Source organism: Diadema antillarum, unplaced genomic scaffold, assembly GCF_040938485.1.
Source record: "Diadema antillarum isolate AM-2024a unplaced genomic scaffold, OU_Dant_1.0 seq00000368_RagTag, whole genome shotgun sequence".
Taxonomy (NCBI): Eukaryota; Metazoa; Echinodermata; class Echinoidea; order Diadematoida; family Diadematidae; genus Diadema; species Diadema antillarum.
Window position 1 is genome coordinate 2,762,374 of NW_027271369.1, and position 26,188 is coordinate 2,788,561.

General features: G+C 38.7%; 1 protein-coding gene across 3 annotated transcripts; it reads left to right on the forward strand.

Annotated features, from left to right (window-relative positions):
- LOC139731328 (annexin A7-like) lies at positions 1–25,455 on the forward strand. 3 transcript variants are annotated; one of them, XM_071642219.1, is made up of 11 exons: positions 1–63; positions 8,375–8,418; positions 10,189–10,342; positions 13,120–13,214; positions 16,872–16,985; positions 18,742–18,832; positions 19,551–19,630; positions 21,104–21,274; positions 22,200–22,275; positions 22,900–23,012; positions 23,964–25,455. In XM_071642219.1, exons 3-11 carry the CDS (start codon positions 10,225–10,227, stop codon positions 24,090–24,092), a joined length of 987 nt encoding a protein of 328 aa, XP_071498320.1. In that variant the 5' UTR covers positions 1–63; positions 8,375–8,418; positions 10,189–10,224; the 3' UTR covers positions 24,093–25,455. The 3 variants fall into 3 exon arrangements, with proteins under 3 accessions (XP_071498320.1, XP_071498321.1, XP_071498319.1); XM_071642220.1 differs by lacking the exons at positions 1–63; positions 13,120–13,214 and adding exons at positions 5,262–5,310; positions 11,947–12,041; XM_071642218.1 differs by lacking the exon at positions 1–63 and adding an exon at positions 5,262–5,310.
- The last annotated feature ends 733 nt before the right edge of the window (positions 25,456–26,188 follow it).

Consider the following 26,188-nt stretch of genomic DNA (forward strand, 5'->3'; position numbering starts at 1 on the left):
AGCAACCTCCTCCAGCTGCAGGGGGGTATGGACAACCACCACCTGCTAACTACCCACCACAAGGTAAGAGGGACATCTTGGTATGTACTTCTTGCATGCATTGTAAAAAGGACCAGAGTACTGGGGAACCTTGTTATAATGAGGATCATGACAATTACCTTGTTACGTATCCGTTATCTCATTACATCATGGTACAAAACAAAGATATATAAAGATTTTGGGCCTACAAAATCACCTTAGCTGTGATGCAGTTTTTGTGTACCGTATCTGACCTCTTTATTATAATGAGGTTCCACCGTAGTTGTAGGGGTGTTTCAGATAACAAAAGAACTTGTTTGTAGAGGTGTTGAGGAGTGCATGTTCTGTTAAGCAGATTATTTTTGTAAGTGTAAAGGACCTATCTCACTGGCAGAGACATCTAAACGTGACTCCAAAGAGCAAAAAGAAAAAGGCTTGCACCCTCTCCAAGAAGGCGACTCCAGGGCAATGTCTGAACCGTTTCCAAACAAGGCGACAAATGATTTGCTCGGAAGTCGCAGGGACATTGTATCGACATCTGTGGAAGTCACTGGGACTTTACCGAGATGTCTTCCATACAATGTAGGTCCCTGTTTGCATTTAATATCTGAATGGTATGACCTCTTGGGGAGGTGGAGTTTTAGCCAATTCTGTATGCACTTCCATCATGCAATGATGCAATCACGCTGACATGTGAGTGTATTCACAGCTCCATGTTTGATTTAGACACCTGTTACGTATCTTCTATACGAAAAAGCCGACCTGAGGCTGGCCTCAGGCCGGCCCCAGTTTGGTTTTCTCGTATGTGTAAACGGTCACACAAAAGTGGGGGCTGCCTCAGGCCACCTCTGGAGGTGGTCTGAGGTCGGCCAGCCACAGCTATATGTAAATGGTAACGGGCCAGAGGTAGCTGCGGTTGACTGGTCACATGACCTTTTGCAGGGGCGAGAGCGCGTTAAAGTATCAAAACCAAATTCACCGAGCAAAATCAAAATGTTTCTTTACTTAAAGGGTGCTCCTATGGCAGAGTAGGGAAAGGCAACGTGAGGCTGGTCCATGTGTAAACAGAGTGTATGAGGAGCGTCGTTGTTCGAGCCAACCCGGAAGCTCATGTGTAAACGGTCCACAAAGCTGCCTCAGGCTGGCCTATGGTCGGCCACGAAAAGCAGACCTCAGGCCGCCTTTTATGTGTAACAGGGGTCTTACAGACCATGGAGTTTTCGACAATGATGCTGCATGGAATATTATTTGCGATTTATTTATGAGGAAATTCACTTCATTGTTTGAACTCCGAGTAACTCTAGACTCACTTAGCCACTTCAGAAACGTAACCACAAAAGAATTGTTTTGTTAATCCAAAACCTGTCGTGGCTAATAAGTGTTGATCCCTGTATACTGGTGTTAGAAATACTGGCATCAAGGAAGGTACCAGCATTTATAAGTCAAGATAAAGTCATAGATATCTGCTGGAGGATAGGACAACTTATATCTACTGAAGGCAATATGTGCAGTAACCCCAGTGATAGAGAACCAGCAAGTCATATCATCGCCTGACACCACGATTGTATAGCAGAAATAAAGAGTATCGAGGTTAATTGTAGGGATATGGGAAGGAGAAGAAGTGGAAACTCTGTATGTTCGTGATCCTATGATTGATACTGAGTGTTCAATTGTTTTTTGGGTTTTTTTCATGTCATCAAATTACCACTGCTCTGCTGTGCATCCGTTGTCAATCTCGTGCCTGAACATAGTGGTTATTTGTGAGTGACAGCTAGCTGATGCATTATGGGATTTGTGTTGTCTTTCTTTTCATTATCATTTAATAAACACCAGTGTTGCTGGCACAGCTTCCTTGATGTCGTTCCCATTTTTTGTATCTTTTGTGTCTATGGCTGATTTTTCTTGTTGAAACATTACCTTTAATGGCACAGAAAGAGAAAGGGTGTTGTCGTGATGGCCCAAGTACACAGGTTGGCTTCACAGTGCATAGTTTAAAGGACAAGTTCACCTTCATAAACATAAGGATTGAGAGAATGTAGCAATATTAGTAGAACACATCATTGAAAGTTTGAGGAAAATCAGACAATCCGTTCAAAAGTTATGAATTTTTGAAGTTTTTGTGCAGTACCCGCTGGATGAGAAGACTACTGCAGTGCATGAATAACTTAGATGTCATATGCGTACAACAATATAAGGAAAATATAAAGAGAATTTCACAAAATTCCATCTTTTGAAAAAAGTACACATTCCCCTGACTCGTTACCGACAAATGTTATGGGTAATATTATTCCCCCTGCCTTTCGAAAGAGGCAAATCAAGTGCTCTTTTATTATGCGAAAAAAGTGAAAATATGTTGAATTTTCTTTTACATTTTCTTTATACTGTTGTACGCATATGACTCACAAGCTGTAGTAGTCTCCCCATCCAGCGGCTCCAACACAAAAATTTAAAAAATTCATAACTTTTGCATCGATTGTCCAATTTGCCTCAAACTTTCATTGATGTGTTCTACTAATATTGTTGCATTTTCTCAATCCTTATGTTTATGAAGGTGAACTTGTCCTTTAATGAAGAGGGCCAGTGACACACATGACATGGCACTTGAGAGCCATTGAAGGGCTCGCTTGTCGAAAAGATTTACGAGCTACACCCATTAGTTGTGTAATGTCATGTAAAGTGTCATGGCTCACAGGAAAATAGAGAGACAAAAGTGGCATATTTTAGCCCAGCTTAGCGATATCAGTTGCTTCATTCTGTGGCCCTACTTATGACATTGGTCATAAAATCCAATTCACTATCCTCTTTTCCACCTCCCTAGCTTTGTGCAGTTACATCAGTAGCAGGCCGACATGCTTGTGTATTTATCTGTGCCAGTGCTCACACATTTTGCACGTATCACATAGATATTCATACATGTTTCCTACGACAAATTTCGAAAGGAAAATTTTTAAGTATAGATAAAGTGACATCCAATAGATACAAGCATACAACTGACATTTGCTCAGAGGTTTTTATAATTACGGCATGATGAAGTTAAGAAGTGGAAATAGAGTTTGGTTATGAATTGGGTATGTCGGAAACACAATGTCCATGAAGTTGGGGGAATACATTCATATGATTCACATTCTGGTTAGATGCTTACACCAAAAGTGTTTGGAGTGCATGATATTGGCAGTGTTTGTTTATCACCACTTGATAATGTAATATCATACCATGCAAGAAATGTGTGTGCATTGTGTAAAAGGAAGCGTACTAGCAAATAACACAACTTCCCCTTTTGCACGCAAAGTTCCGTCTCTGTAAATCTTGGATAAGGATTTTTACCCCACCCTGGGGTACCAATTAAGAATGCACCATTCAAATTATTTGTTTTATATATCTTTTTTCTTTTATGGTGCTGTGTGTGCCCAGGGTGTATGGGTGAAAGCAGAGCTTAGTGTTTTATGCCAAAAGATTTTGTTGTGTTAGTGATCCCAACACAATGGTGAATGATGGCTAATTATACATCAAATTCCACACAATTCTTCTATTCCACTCAGCAGCAGTGCTCTGCAGCAACAGCATCAGTACCACTGAACTGAGCTTTATCAGTCCACAGAAGTTTGTTCACAGAAGTTTGTGAATTAAGATGATCTCTTATATCATTAACATTTTGTTTCAAATATAAGGTATTCACTGTTATTGTAATTACATTGAGCATATCATTCAACATGGATGAATTGGCATTGAGATCAGTGTCTCCAATTGCTGAAATTTGGACACCGTGATCAGTGTGTAATATGTGAAGAAAACGAGGTACCCATGATGGGTAATTCCGTGAAGTTGGGGCACAAAGTGTCACATTTTAGCATAACTCAATACTAATTATGCTATACATATATTGTTTATAGGCTTTACATTTGTATTGAGACTATACATTTTCCTGGAAATTTTGTGCCTGTTTCCTGAAATGTATTTTTAAAATATCACGATGCTACATGGACACGGCCCCAACTTCATGGAATTACCCCCATACACAACACCGTAACTTAGGTTATGATGGTAACCCAGTTTTGGTGTGCTGAATCACATGATGACTGTGTTTCAGAGAAAAAGAAAAATGCCCTCTGTATTTTCTGCATAGTATTTCTCACAGGTCACTCATTGTTTGACACCATGATACCCACTGAAGGGTCACAGAAACATTTCAAAGACTTGATGGTGTTAATACCTTGTGTAACGTCTGTTTGTGTGTTTGTTTGCTTAATTTAAACTACTCTGTTGTTTGGACATCTGAATGTAGATGAATGTCTCATGCAGTGAACTAGCATGTGGCTGGGTTGCTGAATGATGAATACGAGCCTTCACTCTAACCCGTTGAGGACGAGTCCCATGTATACTCGGGCAAGTGTCTATAGGATACGCATGTTATAGCACAATTAGCCCGTCCTCGATGGGTTAATAATGACTCTAAGATGTTGAGGTGTTTGTAGCACTTGAATCATTTTGTTTGCACCATACATGTTATGAATGAGTAGATGAAGAAAAGAAACCAGGAAGGAAATGAATGAAAATTTTGCATGATATCGTTAGTGTGTGTGTAGTTAACAAGTGATGTGAAAGAAATTTGTTACTTTGTTACAAATGGTAAGTGCCACCCCCTGGTCTTCTTAAATTTGCAAGCTTTCTTTGTTTTCATTTAGTTTTAAAGGGATCGTATAGTTTTGGTTCAGACCAAACTTATGGTTTCTAACATTTTTTGGTGAGATAGTGAGAAACCTCTTATGAAATTTGAGAGAGCATGTGATTCTAAGAGGAATTCAATGTTTATTTGATGAAAATTGGTTGTGAAATGGCTGAGATATTCAAAGCAAAGTAATCCTATCAAAAGATGGGACTAACCTTTTATTATGATCGGTTTGTGTTACTTTGTTTGTGGGTGTCTCAGCCATTCCAAAACTGGTTTTCATCAACTATAAACATTGGATTCCTCTTAGAATGATATGATGTGTACTATTTCATAAGTGTTTTCTTGGTATACATCTCGTAAAAAGTTAAAAGCCTGATCCTCATCTCCACCAATACTATGCCATCCCTTTAAGATTGCTGCTAAATATTTTTGTTTGAGTGTTCACATATTTATGTTCATTTTTCGTTCGCCTTACCCCCATTCCTCAGGAGGGTACCCCCAGCAGCCCGCAGCCCCTGCAGGCTATGCCGCTGGTGCCGCCCCCGGCTACTCCGCCCAGCCAGCCGTTGGGCAACAGCCCCCACCCCCATCCTCTCAGCAACTCTATGGGGCACCTGGCGCAGGTAGATAGTGGCCCTCCCTATTCCCATTCCTCACCCTGTCTTGTCGTCAGATGATTCCTTTCATGTGAATGTTGAAGTTATCTCACACATGCTGTATGCACCATATATTTAGTGAGTCTTATTCTAATTCTTAGCTAGTTTGGACTTGCCGAAAATTATACGAGTCGTCGGTTAAATTCATGGTGTACAGATATGAATGGAGAAATGTACTGTATGCATTCTTGTCGAGATCAGAGGTATTATTTTCGCATGTTGTTAAGTTTGCAAATAGCGTGCAACTCGCAAAATTAGCGAAAATGAAAAACCTCACAAAATATATGGTGCATTCAGTGTGAAGTCTGATGATGCTATCATGAATATGAAAGTAAATGTCGTACCTCTTGACTATTTTATAATATGCTCTTGTGCGTAGCTACATGTTGATGAGAATGACATTGATTCATCAGACATTTCTTATGTGCTTATACGTCATTGGTAAGAATGTTGAATACAAAGTAATATAAGAAAATACACACAGACTCAGACAAGGTGAGAGAGAAAATAGGGCATGCAAACTTCATTGCAATGTTTCAGTCGTTGTCATCTCAAGTGATGTTGACTAGAATCACCAGACGTGTCAATGATGAGATGATAATTGCTAGCTGCATGCTTCAAGAAACACTCTGCCCCAAGTACAATATTGTGTCTTTATCGGACTTGACAGACCTATTGTGAAACTAATCCACGATGAAGATTCTAATGTGTAACCTTGAAAGAAACTGTTCATTGTTTAGCAGTCTAAACCTGTGTTTTCTTGTGAATATGTGTTTGTTGTGTAATTTGTTTATTAAAGACATGAAATTTGTTTATCTAATACCATACATAAACTGGGGGGGGGGGGAAGTACATCATCCTTGATCTAGAAAATGAAATTAACAAAACTTTTGTTCAACTTTGCAGAGTTAAGTGTTTAATATGTTTAAGCTATTTGGTTTTTTTTAATGCACTCTACTATTTCTGTTCACAATCAAATTACCACGTCGTGACTTGCTTGCATATTAGAGAATGATATTATGTGTGTACATGTATAGGGATGTGTGTCTTCATAAAGGTATATTTGATGAGACTCTATACTTGGTTGATTGTCTTGTGTCATTATGGTCCCATTATTAAAGCACACATTATATCGTACTGGTTTTGTAGAGTTTTGTGGTGAGGTCTTTTGTCGATTCCACTAATTTCCAAATACGTAACTGTGATACAAAGATTAGAAGGCTTGTGGGTACCAACCATCCATGTAATGGTGGGGTTGAAATAGAATGAGCCAACTTCCATTGGAATTATTTGGTTTACTGTTGTGATATTAGACCAATGACATCCTTGGAGGCATTATGAATGAATCTTAAAGACTGCATTGTGTCCTCGATTCCAGTGAAGCTGATGTAAAGGTTTTTGTTACTTATCGTTTCATATAGAGTGTTGTGTGATTTCAGTCTAACTGAAGTGTGACACGAGAGATTATGTTATTTGTATGCAGAAGATATGCTTCTTTGAAGAAAGTTGCTCAAAAGCAAACAATATTGCAGGGCTCCACAATAACTTTTATTCTTGGTGGCCCAAAGGCAAACACCCAACTTTTTTTGGTGGCCCGATCAGGCTACCAAATTTTTCATTTCTGAAATTTTGGTGGCCCGACGTGCATTTTTGGTGGGCCCGGGCCACCGGGCCACCGTTAGTGTCGAGCCCTGAATATTGATTAGAAAACAACAGCATAATTTTACACAAAAGAAGCTAATGAGGGGATGCCTACATGTATTAGTGTTATCCTCTTTGAAAATAAATTATGTAAGATGATACATAGTCTTTCATAAGTTTCATACTTTCTATTTGTCGCTTGTTTGTTTTACGTATCACACATGCTCGTTTGATTGGGACTTGTATGATCATCTATTCTAGTGAAATTTTGCTATAACCACTTCTTGGATGTCTTACAATTGCCAAGACTGTCAATAGGTAATTGTCAGTTAGCCACAAAGGAAACCATTAGGGCTAATGAGCGCCTTCCTGCTCTGAAGCAGCAAACAAAGGTTTCAAATGGAATTGTGGTAATCGAAACATGTCAGAAGTGGATTGCGGTTGTTTATGTCCTGCAAGTGTAGTTCATTGCATCTTACCAGTCATTTTTACCAGTGCACATGCACAGTGCACTTCAACAGTACTTTGGTGTTATGGTACTGTTGGCTGCAGAGTTTCTTTGAACCTGATTGTTCCTTAAAGTATTGGCTGTGTGAAGTGATATATCTTTTTCCTTTGCTTTTTCTTATTGCATGTCATATATACATGTGTATGATCGTATAGGTATATGAAATATAAAGCAACTATCAATAAAGCCGAAAAGGAAAATAAACATGCATTGAGAAAGAACTATCAAAACTCAAACTAGTCACTTCTGTTATGTTTGTATGATGCATGTATGTTATATGTGTATGTATGTTTTATGCATGTACATGTGTACATGTGAGGTGGAGCATGAATTTCATTATTTGATGCCTGCAAGCAAACATAGTAAACATGAAAAATCAGTCCTTATAGATATCTTTGAAAAGAACTTGTATTTTTTAGATAGTACTGAAGAAGCTGGTCATTTTCCATCTTGCAAAAGTAATCTGAATATTTTGCATTATATATATAAATCTCTTGTAATACACATCCATTACAATATCAGAAGAAAAGATTTTATGGACAGATTCTCTTTATGAAAAGCCAAACAAGCATCCACTAGCATGCAAACATGAACATATAGTGAAAACCAGTGCGAAAAGGCTGTCAAGAGATGGCTGTTGCTCTATTCATTGCTATGTAAAGATGAAATACACGTATGACTATTTACAGGTCTTCCAATGAAAGCTGTGATGTTCATTTGATGAACTTTGTACTTGAAATATCTCCTTACACCCATTCACCCTGTGGCTTGAGCTATTTTTAGCAGTGGTGTCATGCATTCAAGTGTTGTATCTGGAAACTGTATAACACTATTGACTCCCCTTCTTTTCTCTTTTCCCCCCTTCATGTGTGCACACTGCAGGTGCTGTAGCAGCTCAGCAGGCAGCTGAAAAGCCCAAGCCAAAGGTCAGTGACCTTTTAAATCCTCATGAATATTAATAGCCATGGCTTCCCTGCCCCGCCCCTGAACCTTTCGTACATGTATAGATCTGCACATGTTTAGACATGATAAAGCTGTGGGATAGAGAAATTGCTGAGGGATACTGAGTTTCTTAGGTGATGTATCAGTCAGCATTTTAAGTTTGCACTCAATGAATTATGATCAGAATATTTGAACAGCTGGCATGCAGTTTTATGTAACGCTTTTAGGCAGAGAATTTTGGCAAATAGCCTTGTAAGGATTTAATCTGTCTTGTTTCTCCCTACAATTCATACTAAGTTATATTTTCAGCCCTTTCTTGCCCATTCAACTTTTTCATATTTTCAGAACATACTCTGTTTTGAGGGGGCTAGATTTATCCAGTTCTAGTTCTGGTCAAACAAAACAGTAAATGAGACAATAACTAGCTTTCTTCCCTACAGTTGCAACACACATTGCCAAGACCTTGCAATTCAGTCCATGCTATTTTATTTGTAAGGGTGATTTCTGCTACATTTCTCTTTACATTGATTACATTTGATGAAGAAGGGCCTACATACCCATTCTGGACAATATCTGCATGTTCATATTTCAGGAAAATTCACACACACACACAAAAAAAGATAAATTCTTCTGATTGAATATGCTCTGAAACCTTTTATATTCACTATATTTCCCCTTCCCTTATTTATATGCTTTGCCTTGTGTGTATGGCAAACATTCATTTTGTACTTCCGTCACTTATTCAAAGAGTTTCTGACATAGTTATTATGCCTCTGCCCCAGATGATATATTTTTAAGGTATTATGCTTGAAAGCTGTCTGTCCACCCCAGGTTTTATATACCTGATTTAGAGATGAGACAAAAAAAAAAAAAAAATCAATGGATTATTGATTGCTTGGCCCAGGTATGCTACAACATGAGGTTTACATGCGCTTACTTGATTTTGAGCAAGATCCCCCAAGGTCAGAGGTCAAAAGGTCTGGGAATTTCATCTTTGAAGTAATTTTCCTGTTGTAACTTCAGCTAGGATTGACCGCTGGCAGTAGAATTAAGTAGGTAGCATAAAAATACAGAGATAGTCATTTACGTGAAATGATAGTGATGAAAGGTCATAGTCAATGTCAAAGGTCTCAAAGTGTTATTTTACAGCCATTACTAGAGCTAGAAATGTCCAGTGGTAGTATGATGTGGTAGGAAGGATAAAAATGAATAGATCTACATGTAGGTCAAAGGTTATCGTGTACTTTGGCTTTAACTGTCATTTTCCAACGGTAACATCATGTAGGAATGTAAAATGGTAATATGTGGTAGGAAGAATAGAAATAGATAAAGACAATTCTTTGCATGAAATAATGGGATAAAAGGTAACAGGTCAATTAACTGTAGTGAACAACTCATTTTCCAGCCAATTCTATAGCTTGTAACTTGTGTAATGTGATGAGTAGAAACAAAATGGAGTATATTTCTTCTGTGCGCATAAAGGGAAAGTTTTATTCGTGAGGTCAGTGGTCAAGATCAATAAACCTTATGGTAATGTACATGAAGGGCTATGGTTGAAGTGGAATAGAGTGATTGCATGAGAAAGCAAAGGCATCCCAGCTAGCCTTTTGCAAAGGCAGCTTGCAATGGACTCGCACACAGCGAGCAGTGTACTCACACGCACACAGCGATGGGATGCAAAACTCTCTCTGTTTTGGTTGTAACATGTTATCTATTTCATCCACCTGTCTCTGACCGTGTCTCTGTGATTTCAGGCCCCGCCCGCTGTGCAGGAGCCTGTGACATCACAGATGCAGCGCATGGCCCTGACTGACCAGCCGTTTGAGACCCATGGCACCGTCAAGCCCTACCATCCATTTGATGCAGAGAATGATGCCCAGGTTCTCCGCAAGGCCATGAAGGGAATGGGTACTGCTGAATTTACTCGTCTCTGATTTTAATCATTTTCAGAATATTATGTTATTACTGTATAGCCCCCCCCCCCCCCCCCCCCCCCCCACCTGCACATGGTGTGTATGGGGGTATGTAGGAATCACTCTGAGGTTGGGTGGCCAGGTGGTCAGTCTGTTGGTCAGTCCATTGAAAAATCATGTGGATCAAACTACTCCTTCATTTTGTGAGCAATTGACAGAAAATATGGCACATGTGAACGCTATCATAGGTAGGTGTCTCAAACAATATGTTGCCACGGTAGCAACATTTTTGAATGAAGATCATACAAAAATATTGTGAATTGAGTAAACTCCCTCATGTTTCTTTGTTTTTTTTAGCATTTGACATGAGATTTGGCACATATGACCAATATAACTTTTACATGAGCAAGACACAGTTTTTGTCAGTATGCATTGCCATGGTAACAGCATTTTTTTTCCATCAAATAACATACAAAAACAAAATGTGGATCTAGCCTACTTCCTCAGTTTTAAGTGGGATATTAATGACATTCAGTGATAGTTCTAGTTAATATTTAAAGCACTATAGAATTGTTGTAAGGCTAATTGAAAGAGAAAGGGAAGAAGGAAAGAGAGTCAGTTAGACCATCACAGATCCACATTTTCTTCCTGAGTTTCAAGGACACTCCCAAATTACATTGGTCTCCTTACATTTCATGCCAAAGTGGACATGCTCCTATCCGTTATTCTTTAGATAGAAAGACACAGTGCCGTAAAGAGGAAACAGAATTTAAATAATTCAGTTTTTTGTTTGCTTACAATGTGTCAGTTTCAACTCTAAACAAACTCACTCAAAAGCTGCCAAGAGACAACTTCCTGAAGCTGATTCTTCTGCCTACAAAGTGAAAACATACAAAACAAAATATGAGTACATGTAAAGCATCATCCTCTCTTGCCCTGTGAGAGTTTGTTTTGAATTGCAAGAGGCATGGCACATAAAATCAGCAAATCATCAAATGTGGGAAAAATCCTTCAAAGTCGGTCCTGGCAAGTATATGTACCATTGTTGTCCCCAAAGTGTTTATGGATAGAAAAGTATAGATAATTTGTAATCAATCTAGGTGAAGTTCAGAATTGTCTAAAAGATGCTAAAGAGAAAGTGGACAGCCCCATGCTTGCAGGCAATAGAGAAGAGAAACCCAAGCATTCAGGAAATGCTTGCCTGGGCACTATCATTAACCCAGATCACCAAGGCCATAGCCATGGACGCAATCATACAACACTCATTAGCTGTGAGGGGAAAAAACACCAACAACATTCGCTCATTCTATCATGATATTGTTCACCACTCATTTAAGCATTAGCTGTGCAGGTGAGAAGGCAGTATCACATTATAAACAAATGATCTTGCTAAATGTTTCACCATCAGAGGGCACCAGCCAACTGCATGAGTCAGGAGTTACATGATGTTCCTAGACTATTTATGGGTAACAAAGGATAGAAATTCCTTTTGATCGGATAGAACTAACATCTTCATGAAGGCTGTTGTATTGTGATGGACCAGAATTAGCATGTTGACGTGGGAAGTTGGAATTTTGACGTAATTTGTTGTTTTATCAGGGACCGATGAGCAAGCCATCATTGACCTCATCACTAGTCGTAGCAACGAGCAGCGTCAGAAAATAAAACTCCAGTTCAAGACTATGTACGGAAAGGTAGGACGTTGGTCCTCAACCGATCGGGACATGTAGGATCGATTCAGGACTGTGTCATGCAAAGTCCCTCATTATATGTATCAAAGAGTATTTGTGCGTGGCTGTATGTCATTACCCACTTGCATTGTTACTGTTTGTTTGTAAGCAGGCTTGACGTTGCCTTTCATTTCAGCTGGACATTGCAGTGTTGCATGGTATCCTCCCTGTTGTTTTACTTTTGTTTGATGTGTGCTTTTATATTTTGTCAATTCTGTAACTATGCACTCCTGTTTGTCTCCCACAGGCCATTTAAGATCAACATTAATATCATCTCAGTTTTTCCCTCGTCTTTTTTCACTCCCAAGATTTCAGAGTTGGCGTATGGGTGTGCCTTTTTAAAAGCCTCATACTTCAGTTTCCTCTGCCTAATATCTAAAAAGCCACCTTACTGATTATCTCTCTTTCTTCCCAAGTATCCTGCTGTTAATGTCATTCTATTTCCCAGTCTATCTCTCCACTTGTCTTCCCATTTCAGTCTCATTCTCTCCTGCTGTCTCCGTATATGTCTTGTTTTTGTCTTGTCTTTCTGTGAAATCTTACTCATTTTTTCTTCTTTTTTTTCTACCTCTACTAGCAACTGTCCTAGTCCTTTGTCTGTATGTCCAAAGCTTGATCTCCATGTCATTTTTTGTTTGCTCCATTTGATGTTCTGAAGCAGGTCAAACCTTCATGTGGCAGACTGCAATGAATCGTCGGTGATGTCACATTCTTGGAAAGTGACATGGCATAGCCAGTAGCATGGCTGACTTAGCGTTATTGGAGCCATCCACACAAACATGCATGCACACACATAGAATTACGTACATACACACACACACACACACACCATGCCATGCCATGGGACATGTGCATTGCATCCCACATACATAATCATGTGTACATAGCATGATCAAACATACTGTTAGTCACTGACATTCACTTCGCCAGAATGTTTGTTTCAGATTGTTTTGTTTTGTTTTGTTTTTTGTTTTTTTGGTCTTTTGTATTTCATCCATTCATGATCCGAACACGACCGTTTGTTTCACCCATTACAAATCAGGAACGGATGAAATGGCCATCATCAATGTGATAGCAAAGAGGAGCAATGTACAGCGCCAACAGATAAAACTCCAGTTCAAGACCATGTATGGAAAGGTAGCCTTGAAGAATGCCATCTCTTTCTTTCTTTAATACTATCCGTTTCTCTTTCTTCCCATCTCAACATACACGTACTTCATGCATTGAGTTTACTGGGCTTTTCTATCATCTCCACATCCACTGGGTAATAGATGAAAAAAGAATAATAGTGCATCTATTAGGAAACAATAGAGCACTTGAAGAAAAACTGACTGTCATGTATATTTAGACATTGTACATACCCAGCATGATATTAAGTATCTTTGGCAATATTAACATGAAAGCACTAGAAAGTATTGAGAAGTGCTGCTAAGAATGTGGATTTTTTTTTTTTTTTTTTTTTTTTTTAACATCTGAAAATTTCCTCAGTACTCACAAGTTCAATTTCTTTTTGTTTTGATTTTGTTTCATAAGAGTTTAGTTTACACTAACCCATTTCATTGTAGAGCTATATACTATGAGTTATCTTGCCTGGTATTCATTCACTTGTAATGAAAACAAAACAACAAGAGCCAAAATAGACCACATAAAATTCTGTGTTATGACTTTTCGCATGGAATTCACCACCTAGAATCCTTACCATGCCATGCCTTAGCTAGTTCATACAATTTTCTTTGGTGCCTTTTAGCTAGTTCTGAAAGAAAGGAAAACTATGCTGTTGCCCCTTCTCTCTTTCTCTTTCTTTTCTCTCCAATCATATGTTTTTGTATCTGTCTATCTATCTATCTATCTATCTATCTATCTATCTATCTATCTATCTGTCTATCTATCTATCTATCTGTCTGTCTGTCTCCTTATCTGTCTACCCATCTATATATCTGTCTATATATCTCCTTATCTATCTCTCTACCCAGCTACAGTATCTCCATATCTGCCTGTATCCATCTATTATCTATCTCTCTACCCAGCTATCTCCATATCTGCCTGTATCCATCTATTTATCTATCTCCCATCTATCTATCTATCTATCTATCTATCAATTTATCTATATATCTTCATATTTATTTTCCTATCTATCTCTCTATCTATCTCTCCAGCTATCTATCTATTCATATGTCTATCTACAAACATCCTTTCAGCTATCTCTCCAACAATACCCTGATATAGATATCACCAAGCAAAAATTGGTGATTATGTCATCTTGCTGAGTTGGTTGTCTGAAATGTAATTTTGACCCACTTTTGTGGAATATAAAGTCTAAGATACCTTGTTAACCAGGACATTATTTGAGATGTATGAACCAATCCATCTCTTACTGACAAAATGTCCTGTGCATTTCTTGTTTAAATAAAGACTTAGGAGCTCATTCATTCATTTCATTTATTTCCAACAACAAAAAAAGTATGCACAATCATAAACAATGTAATTGTCTGAATACAGAGTACAATGTATTTCAAAAATTTTCATCATCATTTACATCATTACATCATCAGCTATTTTTTTTTTGTGGAACCTTTCTTTTCTTTTTCTTTTTTAAATTTGACTCTTGTGGAGTTGTGCATACAAACATTTCATTGCATTGCACCTCATGTGTCATCAGGTACCAGCCAATGTCAAAACACTTTCCTGTACTTTATGTCAAATCCTGTTGCTTGCCATGTGCTAACCTTTCTCTGTTTCCTTGCCTTAACCAATGAATTTGTACATATTTTGTTTTTCTTTTTGTGCATGGTTTGATATACATGTAGCTTGAGAGTAGTTACCATCATAACTGTGCCTCTAATGCTTATGTGAACATTCGTGCCACTAAGTGTTTTGTGTATATTGTATGTGTATTTGATATATCACTTTTGATATTGTTATGATCCAACAGTATATCAGGTAACGTATGAACCATTATTATCTCCAAAAGAGAAATGCCTAGATTAACTCATTGCTTGACTACTGTAAAAGTGGTTTCTTTCACAGTGGTTTTATTTTCGCGCTTTGAGGTTGAACCGCGAATTTAACATCACGCGGAAATGTTTTGAAAAGTCGCGCGAAATTACCCAAGCAAGGAAATGTTTTGAACTCGCCGCTTGTTACAATGCTATTGCGCACATGCACACACAAAGATTCCACGCATCGAGTGTATTGATGGTCAACACACACTCAGCGATACCGTGTTATAAAGTACTCGAGAGACAGGATTTCAGGTAAGCCTGCATTTAATTCTAATTTCTATTTAATAAATAAAAGAATAATTGGATTATAGTTTGGGTTTTCATGTGCAAGATAAAACAGTTTTTGCCGACTATGAATTCACAGATTTTGCCAACTATGAATTCACAGATTTTGCCAACCGCGAATTTAAACACACACGAAAAAGTCTGCACCGATGGAAACCGTGAAAGTATCTGTACGTGAAAGAAACCACTTTTACAGTAATATTGTGTGACACTGACACAATGTATTTCTTGTAAAGAAACTTTTAAGGGAGAGATGGTATGGATCATGAATACTTCTAACATATTTCTATGTACTTGAAAAAGTGGGCTGCTTTGTCTGGTTTATTTTTACTTATTCTTTGAATGCCTTAATTTCAATCATGTACATATTGATAATTAACAAATGTATATCCATTTAAATGAAGATCTAGAAAATTTACATCATACCAAGAAATTCTACTTGTAGTGGTGGATACATTATACTTAGAAAAGTGTTTCATACAAAAGTTTTCTAAAATTTTCTTATCAAGGCGCAACTTAGCTGAACAATCATCTCAGTAGATTTTGTGAATGACCTTTGCAGTGGTCCAATTCATTTGATTTTTAGATGGATTCTCAATTCGACTTAAAGGGATTGTATAGTTTTGGTTGGGACCTAATTTCAGGTTTCTAATATTTTTTAGTGAGATATTGATAAATCTCTTATGAAATATGAAGGAGCATGTAATTGCATGAGGAATTCAACATTTATTTGATGAAAATTGGTTTTGAAATGGCTGAGATATCCAAAACAGAGCGATTCTAATAAAGTGTGGGACCCACACTTTTTTACGATTGCTTTGTTTTACTTTGTTTTTGGATGTTTCAGTCATTACTAACCCGATTTTCATCAAATAAACTTTGAATTCCTCTTAGAATGGTATGCTCTGTACTATTTCATAAGTGTTTTCTTGGTATCTCACAAAAAGTTAAAAGCCCAATTCTCATCTCCACCAATACTGTACCATCCCTTTAATATCATGAGAAGTCCAAATGACTGCGTAATGTGTGATTTCAGAGTTATGGCAATAAATGCAGCCCAGTATCTGCCAAGTATTGATCTCTGACAATGGGCCAACCACCTGGGGGCATTTCATGAAGCATTATAATTTTGTCCGACAAACTTGTCCGACAAATTTGCTCTCGGCCAATCAGATGCAAGGATTTCAGTAGCTTATAACAGTTTACATGTACTTGATATTTGTATGTCCTTTATCTCCTTCACTTTCTCTTCCTTCCGCGCCTAGAGCACTCTGCAGAGTGGATTTGGTGCTATATAAATCATATCAATTATTACTTATTATTATTATTTTGTCATATGAAATATCTGACAAAATGCTTCATGAAATGCCCCCCAGATCTCATGTTACACCTGGTTCTATAGATAGTGATGATAGCGTACTCCGTGTATTTACATCAATGGTCCCATTAATCTCATGGAGTGCTCCCAAAGTTGTCATTGAGGTATTTCTGACCTGCCAATGAACAGGACTTGATCCATGACCTCAAGTCTGAGCTGAGTGGTAAGCTGGAGGATCTGATCCTGGCTCTCTTTGTTCCTGGACCTCAGTACGATGCCTACGCTATCAACAAGGCCATCAAGGTGAGGATGGGTCCCTTCACACCTTAAAAATGTGACCGGCTACAACAAAAGGATCTGAAAGTCGAGGGAGGTTGGATTTTCTGAAAATGACATGAAATTATTCCCTTTCTCTTCCGTTTTAATTTCTTATATTAAACATGACTCATAAAACTACTCGGTTGTGGAAGCATTGACGATTTTATGAGACCATGTCGAATGGTTTTGGAAATCAGCGTTTCGAGAAAACCGCCTTCAAAGTTTTCCTTCTGACGCAATTGTGATCAATGGGAGATAAGACAGTTTTCACCTCTTGACAATAGAAGGTATGCTCCTAGCAACCTCCGTGATGTTCATTCAAGCTTAGCGTCGGCGATCTACGCATGACCAATCAGTAACAGTGATGCCATGCATTGACCGATAAGATCACTCCCTTGTTGCAAGGGGCGGAGTCTATCTGCGGCACTAAATCCAAATCTTCAGACAAGTTTCTGTTATGTTGAAAGTCGGAAAATCATGGCCCTGAAAAACGCTAATTTCTAATCTTTCCTTTGACCATTTAGCTTTGAAATTTCAGCAGATGACAGATGAAACATGACAGACTTGAAAATTATGCCAAAAAACAGGAATTTGATGGTTTTTGACTCATTTTGGTGATCTGACTTCAAACTCGATTTTCTTGACTCAGCCGTCTGTGACTTTCGGATCCTTTTGTTGAGGCGGGCCAAAAATGGTCCAGTTTAATCCAGTAGTGGTGGAGTATGAGGTAATGTATCAATTTCTAAAGTGCAGAACCTGTGTAGGTATAATTCTTCAGTGCTGCAAAAGCTGATCAGCTTATACAGTAGTGAACAGTTGAATATAGAGACATGATTTAAGTCTTAATTTGAATGATGCTATATTTGGGCATTTCCTGATTTCTAATTGTAAGTTATTTCACAGTTTGGGAACTGCACAGGCAGCAAATCTCTCAGTGCAGATCTCTCAAAAGAGAAGCGATCCTTGAGAATCTGGATCTCGTACAGATCAACCTAGCACAAGAGTTCAAAATTGAAATGCTTTTGAGAGGGAGGAAAGTAATTGTTCAGCTAAATCATCCAGTGATACATAGATGTGATTAAACGATCAAATGACGCCTTTGTAGGACAGGTACTGTTTATTAGCTGGCACCAATAAGAAAGTGCATTATCTCACTTTTCCATCTGATCTCGAGTGTCTACGAAAACCTATTTTCTTGTAGTGTGATGTGGTGCTCAATAGCTCAATAGCACTAGTACAGATAAACTCTTGATAGGGAGAAGTTTCTTCATGGTGGGATGTTTGAGTGTATAGGAGATACAACATTTCCATTTTTCTTTCTTTTAAGGTAATACTAATAATTGTAAAAGGTAGGAGAGATATGGGGGGAAAAGAAATTCATTTTAATGGTGTGACAAGCTTTAATGTCACACCCAGTGTTTGCGTTTCCGATTGCACTGAGACATTTGATAGTGGGGTCATGATGTTTTTAATGCATTGATGCATTTGCACAATTGATACTTAAATGTGATAGCCAGGAGTAGGAGAGCTGTGTAAAGATGCATACCAATTTATGAAAGTTCATATTCCAAGTATTAAATAATGCATGCTTGTATGTCTTCCGCATTGGTCTGTGGTTTCTGTGAAATCTTTGTCTGACATTCAATGCCGTTATGATCAGTCCCCACTACTTCAGTGTTGTCCTCTGCGTCACTTCATCCTAGAGGCTTATCCTTCTTTTTGTTCTGTTCTCACCTTTCAGGGTCTTGGCACAGATGAGGAGATCCTCATTGAAGTCCTCTGCACCAGAACCAACGAGGAGATCAGGGAGATCAACGAGGAGTACAAGAGACGTGAGCTTGAGTCATCTTCTCACAACACCATGCCCGATCTCTACCCCTCACCCCCCCTTCCCCAGCACTTCCTTTATTTCACCCTAAACCTTCCCATTCATGTTCCCTTAAGCCCCTCCTCCATAACAAGTTTGACTTCATTAAGTGATTGTCTTCAGTCAAAGCAATTAAAAAAGGCATAACCAAGAACCCAATAATATCCTCATGGATTATATGCAGATTTCCCAAGTTGCATTTTTTTTCTGATTTTTTTTTTTCTCCTTCTTTCAAGAGAGCTTAGAGTTTCTAATTTTACATTCGTTCATTCTGGTTGTTCTGGCAGAGTCACATGAAATGGAGTGATTGCCATTTTGTCACATCCTGTGCACATGAATGAACAGGATTTACTGTCTTGTAAGACTAAGAAGCTCCCTGGCTCCACAGAATGAATCACTGGTTTGGAAGAAACCAGTGAGCCTTTGGGATTTGTAATCTCTCTTTCCTGGTAATGCAGAGTCTACATAGAGTCCTGAGTTCCTGTGGTGCATAAGCATTTTGCTAGTGAATTGTTTAAGGCAACCAATGTGTTTAATTGGATAACACGTGTGAAACCCCCCCCCCCCCTTACATTACCAGCTGTATTTAGTGTGACCTCCTTCCTTTGTAGGATCATGTTTGACCTATGCCAAAGAATGTACATGTATTGTGAAGCATCTTTTGTGGTATTTCCTACATGCAGAGTTTCGCACAACCATGGAGAAAGATTGCATCGGTGACACCAGTGGACATTTCAAGCGTCTCTTAGTCTCCATGTGTCAGGTGAATCCACTGGAATTTGACTTACATTTCATTCTGGAATTCTGCAACTTAGAAGAGGGTGTTCAGAGGAGAAATTTGGAATATTGTTCACAGTGAACAAAAATCAAGAATGTAGTTTTGATGTCTAAACTATTCAGAGAATTTCCTTTTTTTTTAAATTGACAACTTGCACCTGTTGGTAGCCTATTACGATGCATAGTAAAATACCACCTTAAAGCCTCGGTCACAACCTACCGTGCATGTTTATAGTCCGTACGTTTTTGGCAGAGGCCACGGCCACCATGTTTTCGTGAAAACGTGGGGAAGGAGTGGCAAGAGCAGGAAGGGAGTACGTCATACACTTGCATGGTTGCGCAAGGTGTAAGTACCAGCCATAAGCGGTCGCTTCCATCGTACGTTGCGCATGTGGCAAGTAAGTCGTACGTGCTTACAACGTGTGATTTCAATGCGACCGCCATGTTGTCGTACCGAGGACGTACTTACATGTGCTGCTCACTTATGTTGTAAGTGCATGCAAGTAGGCTGTACAGAGCACGTGCATCACATGTACTGCTGGGTGAAGCTGTAGCCCGACCGCAGCTCGAACGCAGCAAAAGTTCTGCATGCACTAAAAGTGCAACGTCATGTCTGTGTGCACCCAAATCCGTACTGAAGTGGTACTTACTATGTACGGATCCCCAAATTTTGCCACATTTATGCAAGTAGACAGCACGCACTTGCAAGTACAGCAAGTTGCGACCGAGGCATTAGCAAGGTTTCACACTTTGAAAGTTGTGTGATATGTGTTCCATCTTGGTGATCATCAATTAACTTTGTGTATATCTTTCACATAGCACAACAATGGTCAACCATTTTTTTTTTTGGTGGTATTCTGTACCAGAGTGTAATAATAGTGATGAGTGAAATTATGTGTTTAGAAATGTCAGCATGAAGTGCTGTATGAATCGTCGGGTGGGAATGCGAAGGGCGTTAAGTTGCCTCAAACACTGTGGCCTGAATTCACTAAGATGGTACAATTGAAACCATTGTTTAAACCATAGACAATTTGTATGGAGTGCCAAGTGTCGCATGGCCTATTTCATTGTGAAATCAGTCATTTCGTCAACGAGATGACCATTTCCTTGATGAAATGTTCATTTCAAAATGACTGATTTCGTAACGAAATAGGCCATGCGACACTTGGCGCGCCATACAAATTGTCCATGGTTTAAACCATGGTTTCAATTGTATCACCTTCGTGAATTTGGGCCCATAGGTTTAGTGGCAACTTAACGCTCTTATTATTCTCATGTGATGAAATGATATTTATTAATGCCAGATACATGGACACCATGAATAACAAAGACCAGCTGCAAACCTCTGTCTATCCCTGCAAGGAAACAAATTACACACAAAAGAAAACAAATTTGAGGGCACAGAAATTGCCACCATCAATTAAACCACATTATGCTGGTAACTTCTCTGTCTGAGCAGGGAAACCGTGACGAGTCCAGCACAGTGGACATGGCTAAGGCCCAAGCGGAGGCCAACCAGCTCTACCAGGCTGGAGAGAAGAAATGGGGGACGGACGAATCGGAGTTCAACCGGATCATGGCCACCCGCAACTTTGCCCAACTCAGAGCAACCTTCAGGGAGTACACTAGGGTGAGTTTGTGGGAACAGTTGGAGAGAAGATGAGTGTTGCAATTGGAGTTTAGTGTATGTTTGTAATGAAGAATTCTTCACTTACAATTTTTAAAGTTTTCCTTAGTGAAGATGTATATATTCTATACAGTTTCTGATGAAATTTTGTGACATACAATATGGATTGTTCATGGAACACCGAATACGATCATCCTACAGTTTGAACAGTGATGAATGATATTCAGCGAATAGAGATGCCAAATTTAACCAAGCTTGGTATGTCTTATCTATTGTTCAATAGCTGACAAAAGAACAAAAAAGAGAAAAAGTACAACAGAGATGGTGGGAGGCAGAACATTCGAAACTGAAGGAAGGTCATTGTCCCCTCTGCCCCCGTAATTCCTATACTTCAGTTCTGTAGTATTTGTTACTCTTCCCTTGCTTTGGAGTAATTCGTGATTACTTGATAGTCGGCAGTTGTCGATGATCATAAAGGGACTGTACATTACTGGTTGAGGTGGGGATTTAGGTTTATAACATTCCTAAGTGAGATAATGAGAAGCCTCTTATGAAATATGAAAGAGCATGTAATTCTAAGAAGGATTCAATGTTTATTTGATGAAAATTGGTTTTAAAATATCTGAGCTATCCAAGAAAGTGATAATGATAAAAGGCGACAGGATCTCTTTGTTTCACCTTGTTTTTGGATATCTCAGCCATTCGAAACCAATTTTCATCAAATAAACTTTTGATACCTTTTAGATTTGCATGCTCTTTGACATCTCATAGAATGGTTTCCGAATATCTCGCAAAACGTTAAAAGCTATATTCTCACCTCAACCAAAACTGTACAGTCCCTTTGATATGTTATAGATATTGTTGTGGAAACCCCCCACCCTCTGACATATAAATGACAGAGACTACCAAATTTTCTTTGCTTCTTCAGATTGCTCAGCGTGACATCCTGAACAGCATTGACAGGGAGTTCTCTGGCAACATCAAGAATGGCCTCAAAGTTATTGGTGAGTGCAGTCATGTGAGGTGGAAATCTGAGGCCATACCAGTGAGAAGGGTGTTGAAGAAATGTACCGTGAAATGATGAAATGTCTCTATGATGTGAACATGTCTGTCACTGAAAGAACAGGATAAAAACACAAAGGAATATCACTATGAAAAGAAAGTGTACTTTAAATATGTGCTGTGTAAGGAATTGAAAATATAAATAGGTGGATATATATTGCCATTATAGAATAACAGCCATCATAGAATAACAGTGTGTTTGCATGGTTTTAGGCAAGTTGTACACAATGTTGATGGGTGTCTTGTATTTACACAGCTTCCAGTGGCGGATCCAGGGGGGGGAGTGCACCGGCAGCACGCCCCTCTTTATTTTTTTTGTTAAAAACAAAAGAAAAAAGGGGGCATGTTTGCCCCTCTTTAATTTTGTAAAGGCGCCTCCCCTTTACAGAATTCCTGGATCCGCCCCTGGGTTCAGAGTTATACATATTTTGTCTCATATAGGTATGTCTTGTTTAAGAAGCCTTGTACAATACATAGATGTGGAAAATAGGGGGAATACAATAAAGAATGAAAAATACAGGAAGAAAGGACTCGAGTGACTGGAATGTGTATATTAACCCTGACAGTGCAATGTGTGCAGAGCCGCCCATCTTACTTCGCTGATCGTCTCTACCGGGCCATGAAGGGGGCAGGAACGGATGATGACACTCTCATCCGTGTCATCGTCTCCCGCTCAGAGGTAAGGTCTTTTCTGAAATATTTCTCTTCATAATGTTGTTGTGGTAAATCATCTCATTTTCTTTCTATGTCCGATTCTTAAATGATACCAAAGGTATTGTCGAAGTGGGGGTGGCAAAATTTGCAAAGTTTAGACAAGTAATCAAACAGGAAGCAATGAAATTCAACTATGTGTGGAGAAACCTCTATAAACCATTTATGTCTTCAATCTTCTATGTCTGAGTCTTCAGTGATCCTGATGGTATTGTAGAGTGAAATGCCAACATTCATAAATTCCAGGCAATAGATCAAACGGGATATTATGAAATTCAACAAGTGGAGAAGGCTCAAACCATTTACATCGTAGATCTTGAGTATCGATCCAATTAAGGTCACTAATCAAGGTCCTATTCTAAATAATTATGTGCAAATTTTTATAACCTCTGGAAGTAGTTGTGAAGCCAATGAAAAATAGCAAAGTTTTGATATGTGGTCATAGAATTCACTGGTATGATTTCATGAAGGATTTAGTTGAGGGGTCAGTGGTGATGTGTATGTGTTGTAATTTTTCAAGTAGGCCTACCTAAAATTATGATAGACAGGCTTAAGTTGTACATGTACTGTACTTAACAAAGTACTCCTGAAACATTTGAAAAACATTGATCAGTTGGAGATAAGGATGAAAAGTGAGAGAAAGTCGGATATGAGGCTTGTCGTCGTACAGGCTAGAGCACAAATGTCAGTTTGGAATTCATGATTTGATTGAAAGTTTTTGTGCACACAATGCATTGAATGCCAGCACAGAGCTGTACACCGCCATGTTTGGCAATTCATGAAAATTTCATGCCATGAAAAATGTCGTCAACTCCAGTTTGCGAAAGTTTCATGCCACAGCTGTTTCTTGTTTTACAGTGACCATCGATATATTTTTGTCCTCTTTTGCTCCTTGAAAACTTTTTTTTCTCAATGTCAGATTGACATGGTTGAGATCAAGAAGTCGTTCCTGGAGAAGTACCACAAGACCCTGTCGATGATGGTGAAACATGACACCAGTGGAGACTACAAGAAGCTCCTCATGGCTCTCATTGGACCCGAGTCCTAAGCCTAGTCCAGGATCTGACTGCCAAGGTTGGAACATGTTGGACCTCAACCAACTCTGTTCCTGATAACGGATACAGAAAGCAGTGTGAAAGTGAAGGTGTATTTCAAGAATAAATGCCAAGCCTGAAATAGAAGGAGGTTTCTTTGTTATGTTTGTTTATTTGTTTGTTTGTTTTCAGGGGATGGTCTGTCCCCCCTCCCCCCCCCCCCTTCTCTCCCTCTCTCTCTTTTGTTTGACCTGTATGGGTGATAGAAAGCTATAGGCTCCTTTGGCTGTATCCAGTTTTATACAGAGTATGAACAAATTTCAAACAATTATGTTACCCAGCTATCAGTGTTACTGTTGCGCTGCTTTCTGATCTGCCCATAGCTGTCAGCGTGAGTGAGACAAGTTGATTACAAAAAAGCTTAAAAAGATATATATTTTGAGCTAGTAGGGTTATTGAATGAGAGTTTAAAGTTTATGCAACCACCACAATGCAATGGTTGGCATGCAGAACTTGCAAATGATAATTGCAGAAACTTCCCAGTGTGTCTAATGATGAGTGAGTCTGTGGCCAATGCTAGTTGTGTTATTTTATTTGTTAGCAGAGTGTGCAAACTGGCTCGTAGGAGACTAGCCTCAATTGCAGTAGGAGCCATGATTAAAATGTTGTTCTATCAAATATGGCTATGTAATCATTTCTTTTGTTCGTCTTGTCATTTGTCACCTCTTGTGTGGTAGTATTTCAGTTGGTTCCCTGGAACCATGGCTTGGCAGTGTAATACTCCAACCAAAGCTAGCCTCAGCAAAACCACAAGACTACCAGTAGTCGGGGCCTGTGAGATTTTTATTAATTGTTATTGCTTTTAGAGATTTGTAACATTAATATGCCAATGTGTAGTCATGGAAGAGTTGAATTTTCTCATGTTGCATGCTGATTATTCTATGGTGTAGGCATGAGTAGTTCATTTGAACCAAGACATAGGTGCGGCGTGCCAGTGGTGTGTGTTTCGAAACAGTTTGCAGAAGTTTTCAACCTCTCTTACATACCGGGTACTTTGCTCAACAATAACCCAACAGAGACTAGTATTCGAATATCAAAGATAACCTTGTAGTATTTAAGACAAGCAGTCAGCTCTGTCAATGTAGTACTCCCAGTATGTGATGTACTGAGATATTAGGTACCAATTGTGATATTTGATACAAAATGTAACTATTTAATTAGCTAGAAACTTTGTCAAATTGTGGACTTTCTTCCTTCACTTTTAAATTTTAGTAGCAGCTCTTCAGCCTTAGATTATTTATTTGAGGTCAGTAAAATTCCTGAAAATGTGCAACACACATAGATATGCACGCACACACACACACGCACACACACACACACACATAAAAAAAAGAAAAACAGTGTATACCAAGCATTTCATGTTATCCTGTCGTTTATCTATATAGAACTCGATCCATGTAGGTCATTAGATGGTCAAGGCCGTGTTTTATGAAGAGTTATGATTGATTATTAGGTTGATTTCTATGGTAAGTCTATGGCAGCCTATGTAGTAAGGAAATTTATAATCAATTATATCTTTTGATAAAACGAGGCCCAGGTCAAGTGTAACTGGCAGTTAGATAGCCTCCACTCATGTGCTCTGTAGTCCAATTGTACAGGAATGCATGCAGATATGTGTTATGTCGTGTGAAATACACTCTACATACATAGAGGATATTTCATTGTCTTTTGATAGTAGATGCCTTATACATGAATATTATGATAGAGGTAGTTAGAATGTGGGAGGTAATCTCGGGAAGTTTATCTAGATGTCTGTGTTGTCATTGCAGCATATAGTTTCAAATGAATTTGTTTTAACTCGGCAAAGTGTAGGCTATGTATATTGCTGCATTGTCGTGCGTGTTGGTGATCCCATGATTTCATAGCGCAGCTGTAAAATGCTTGAAATACATATGTCTGGAAATATTTATCTCATTTTGTAGGTAATTATATATAGTGTATAGCTATACAAAATGTGTGTGTTTGGAATAATGAAGTAGGAAAAAAAGAGTAAGAGGTAGAATGTGATTGAGGTGATTTGATTATCAGCTTTCTCCAATTTCTTTATACT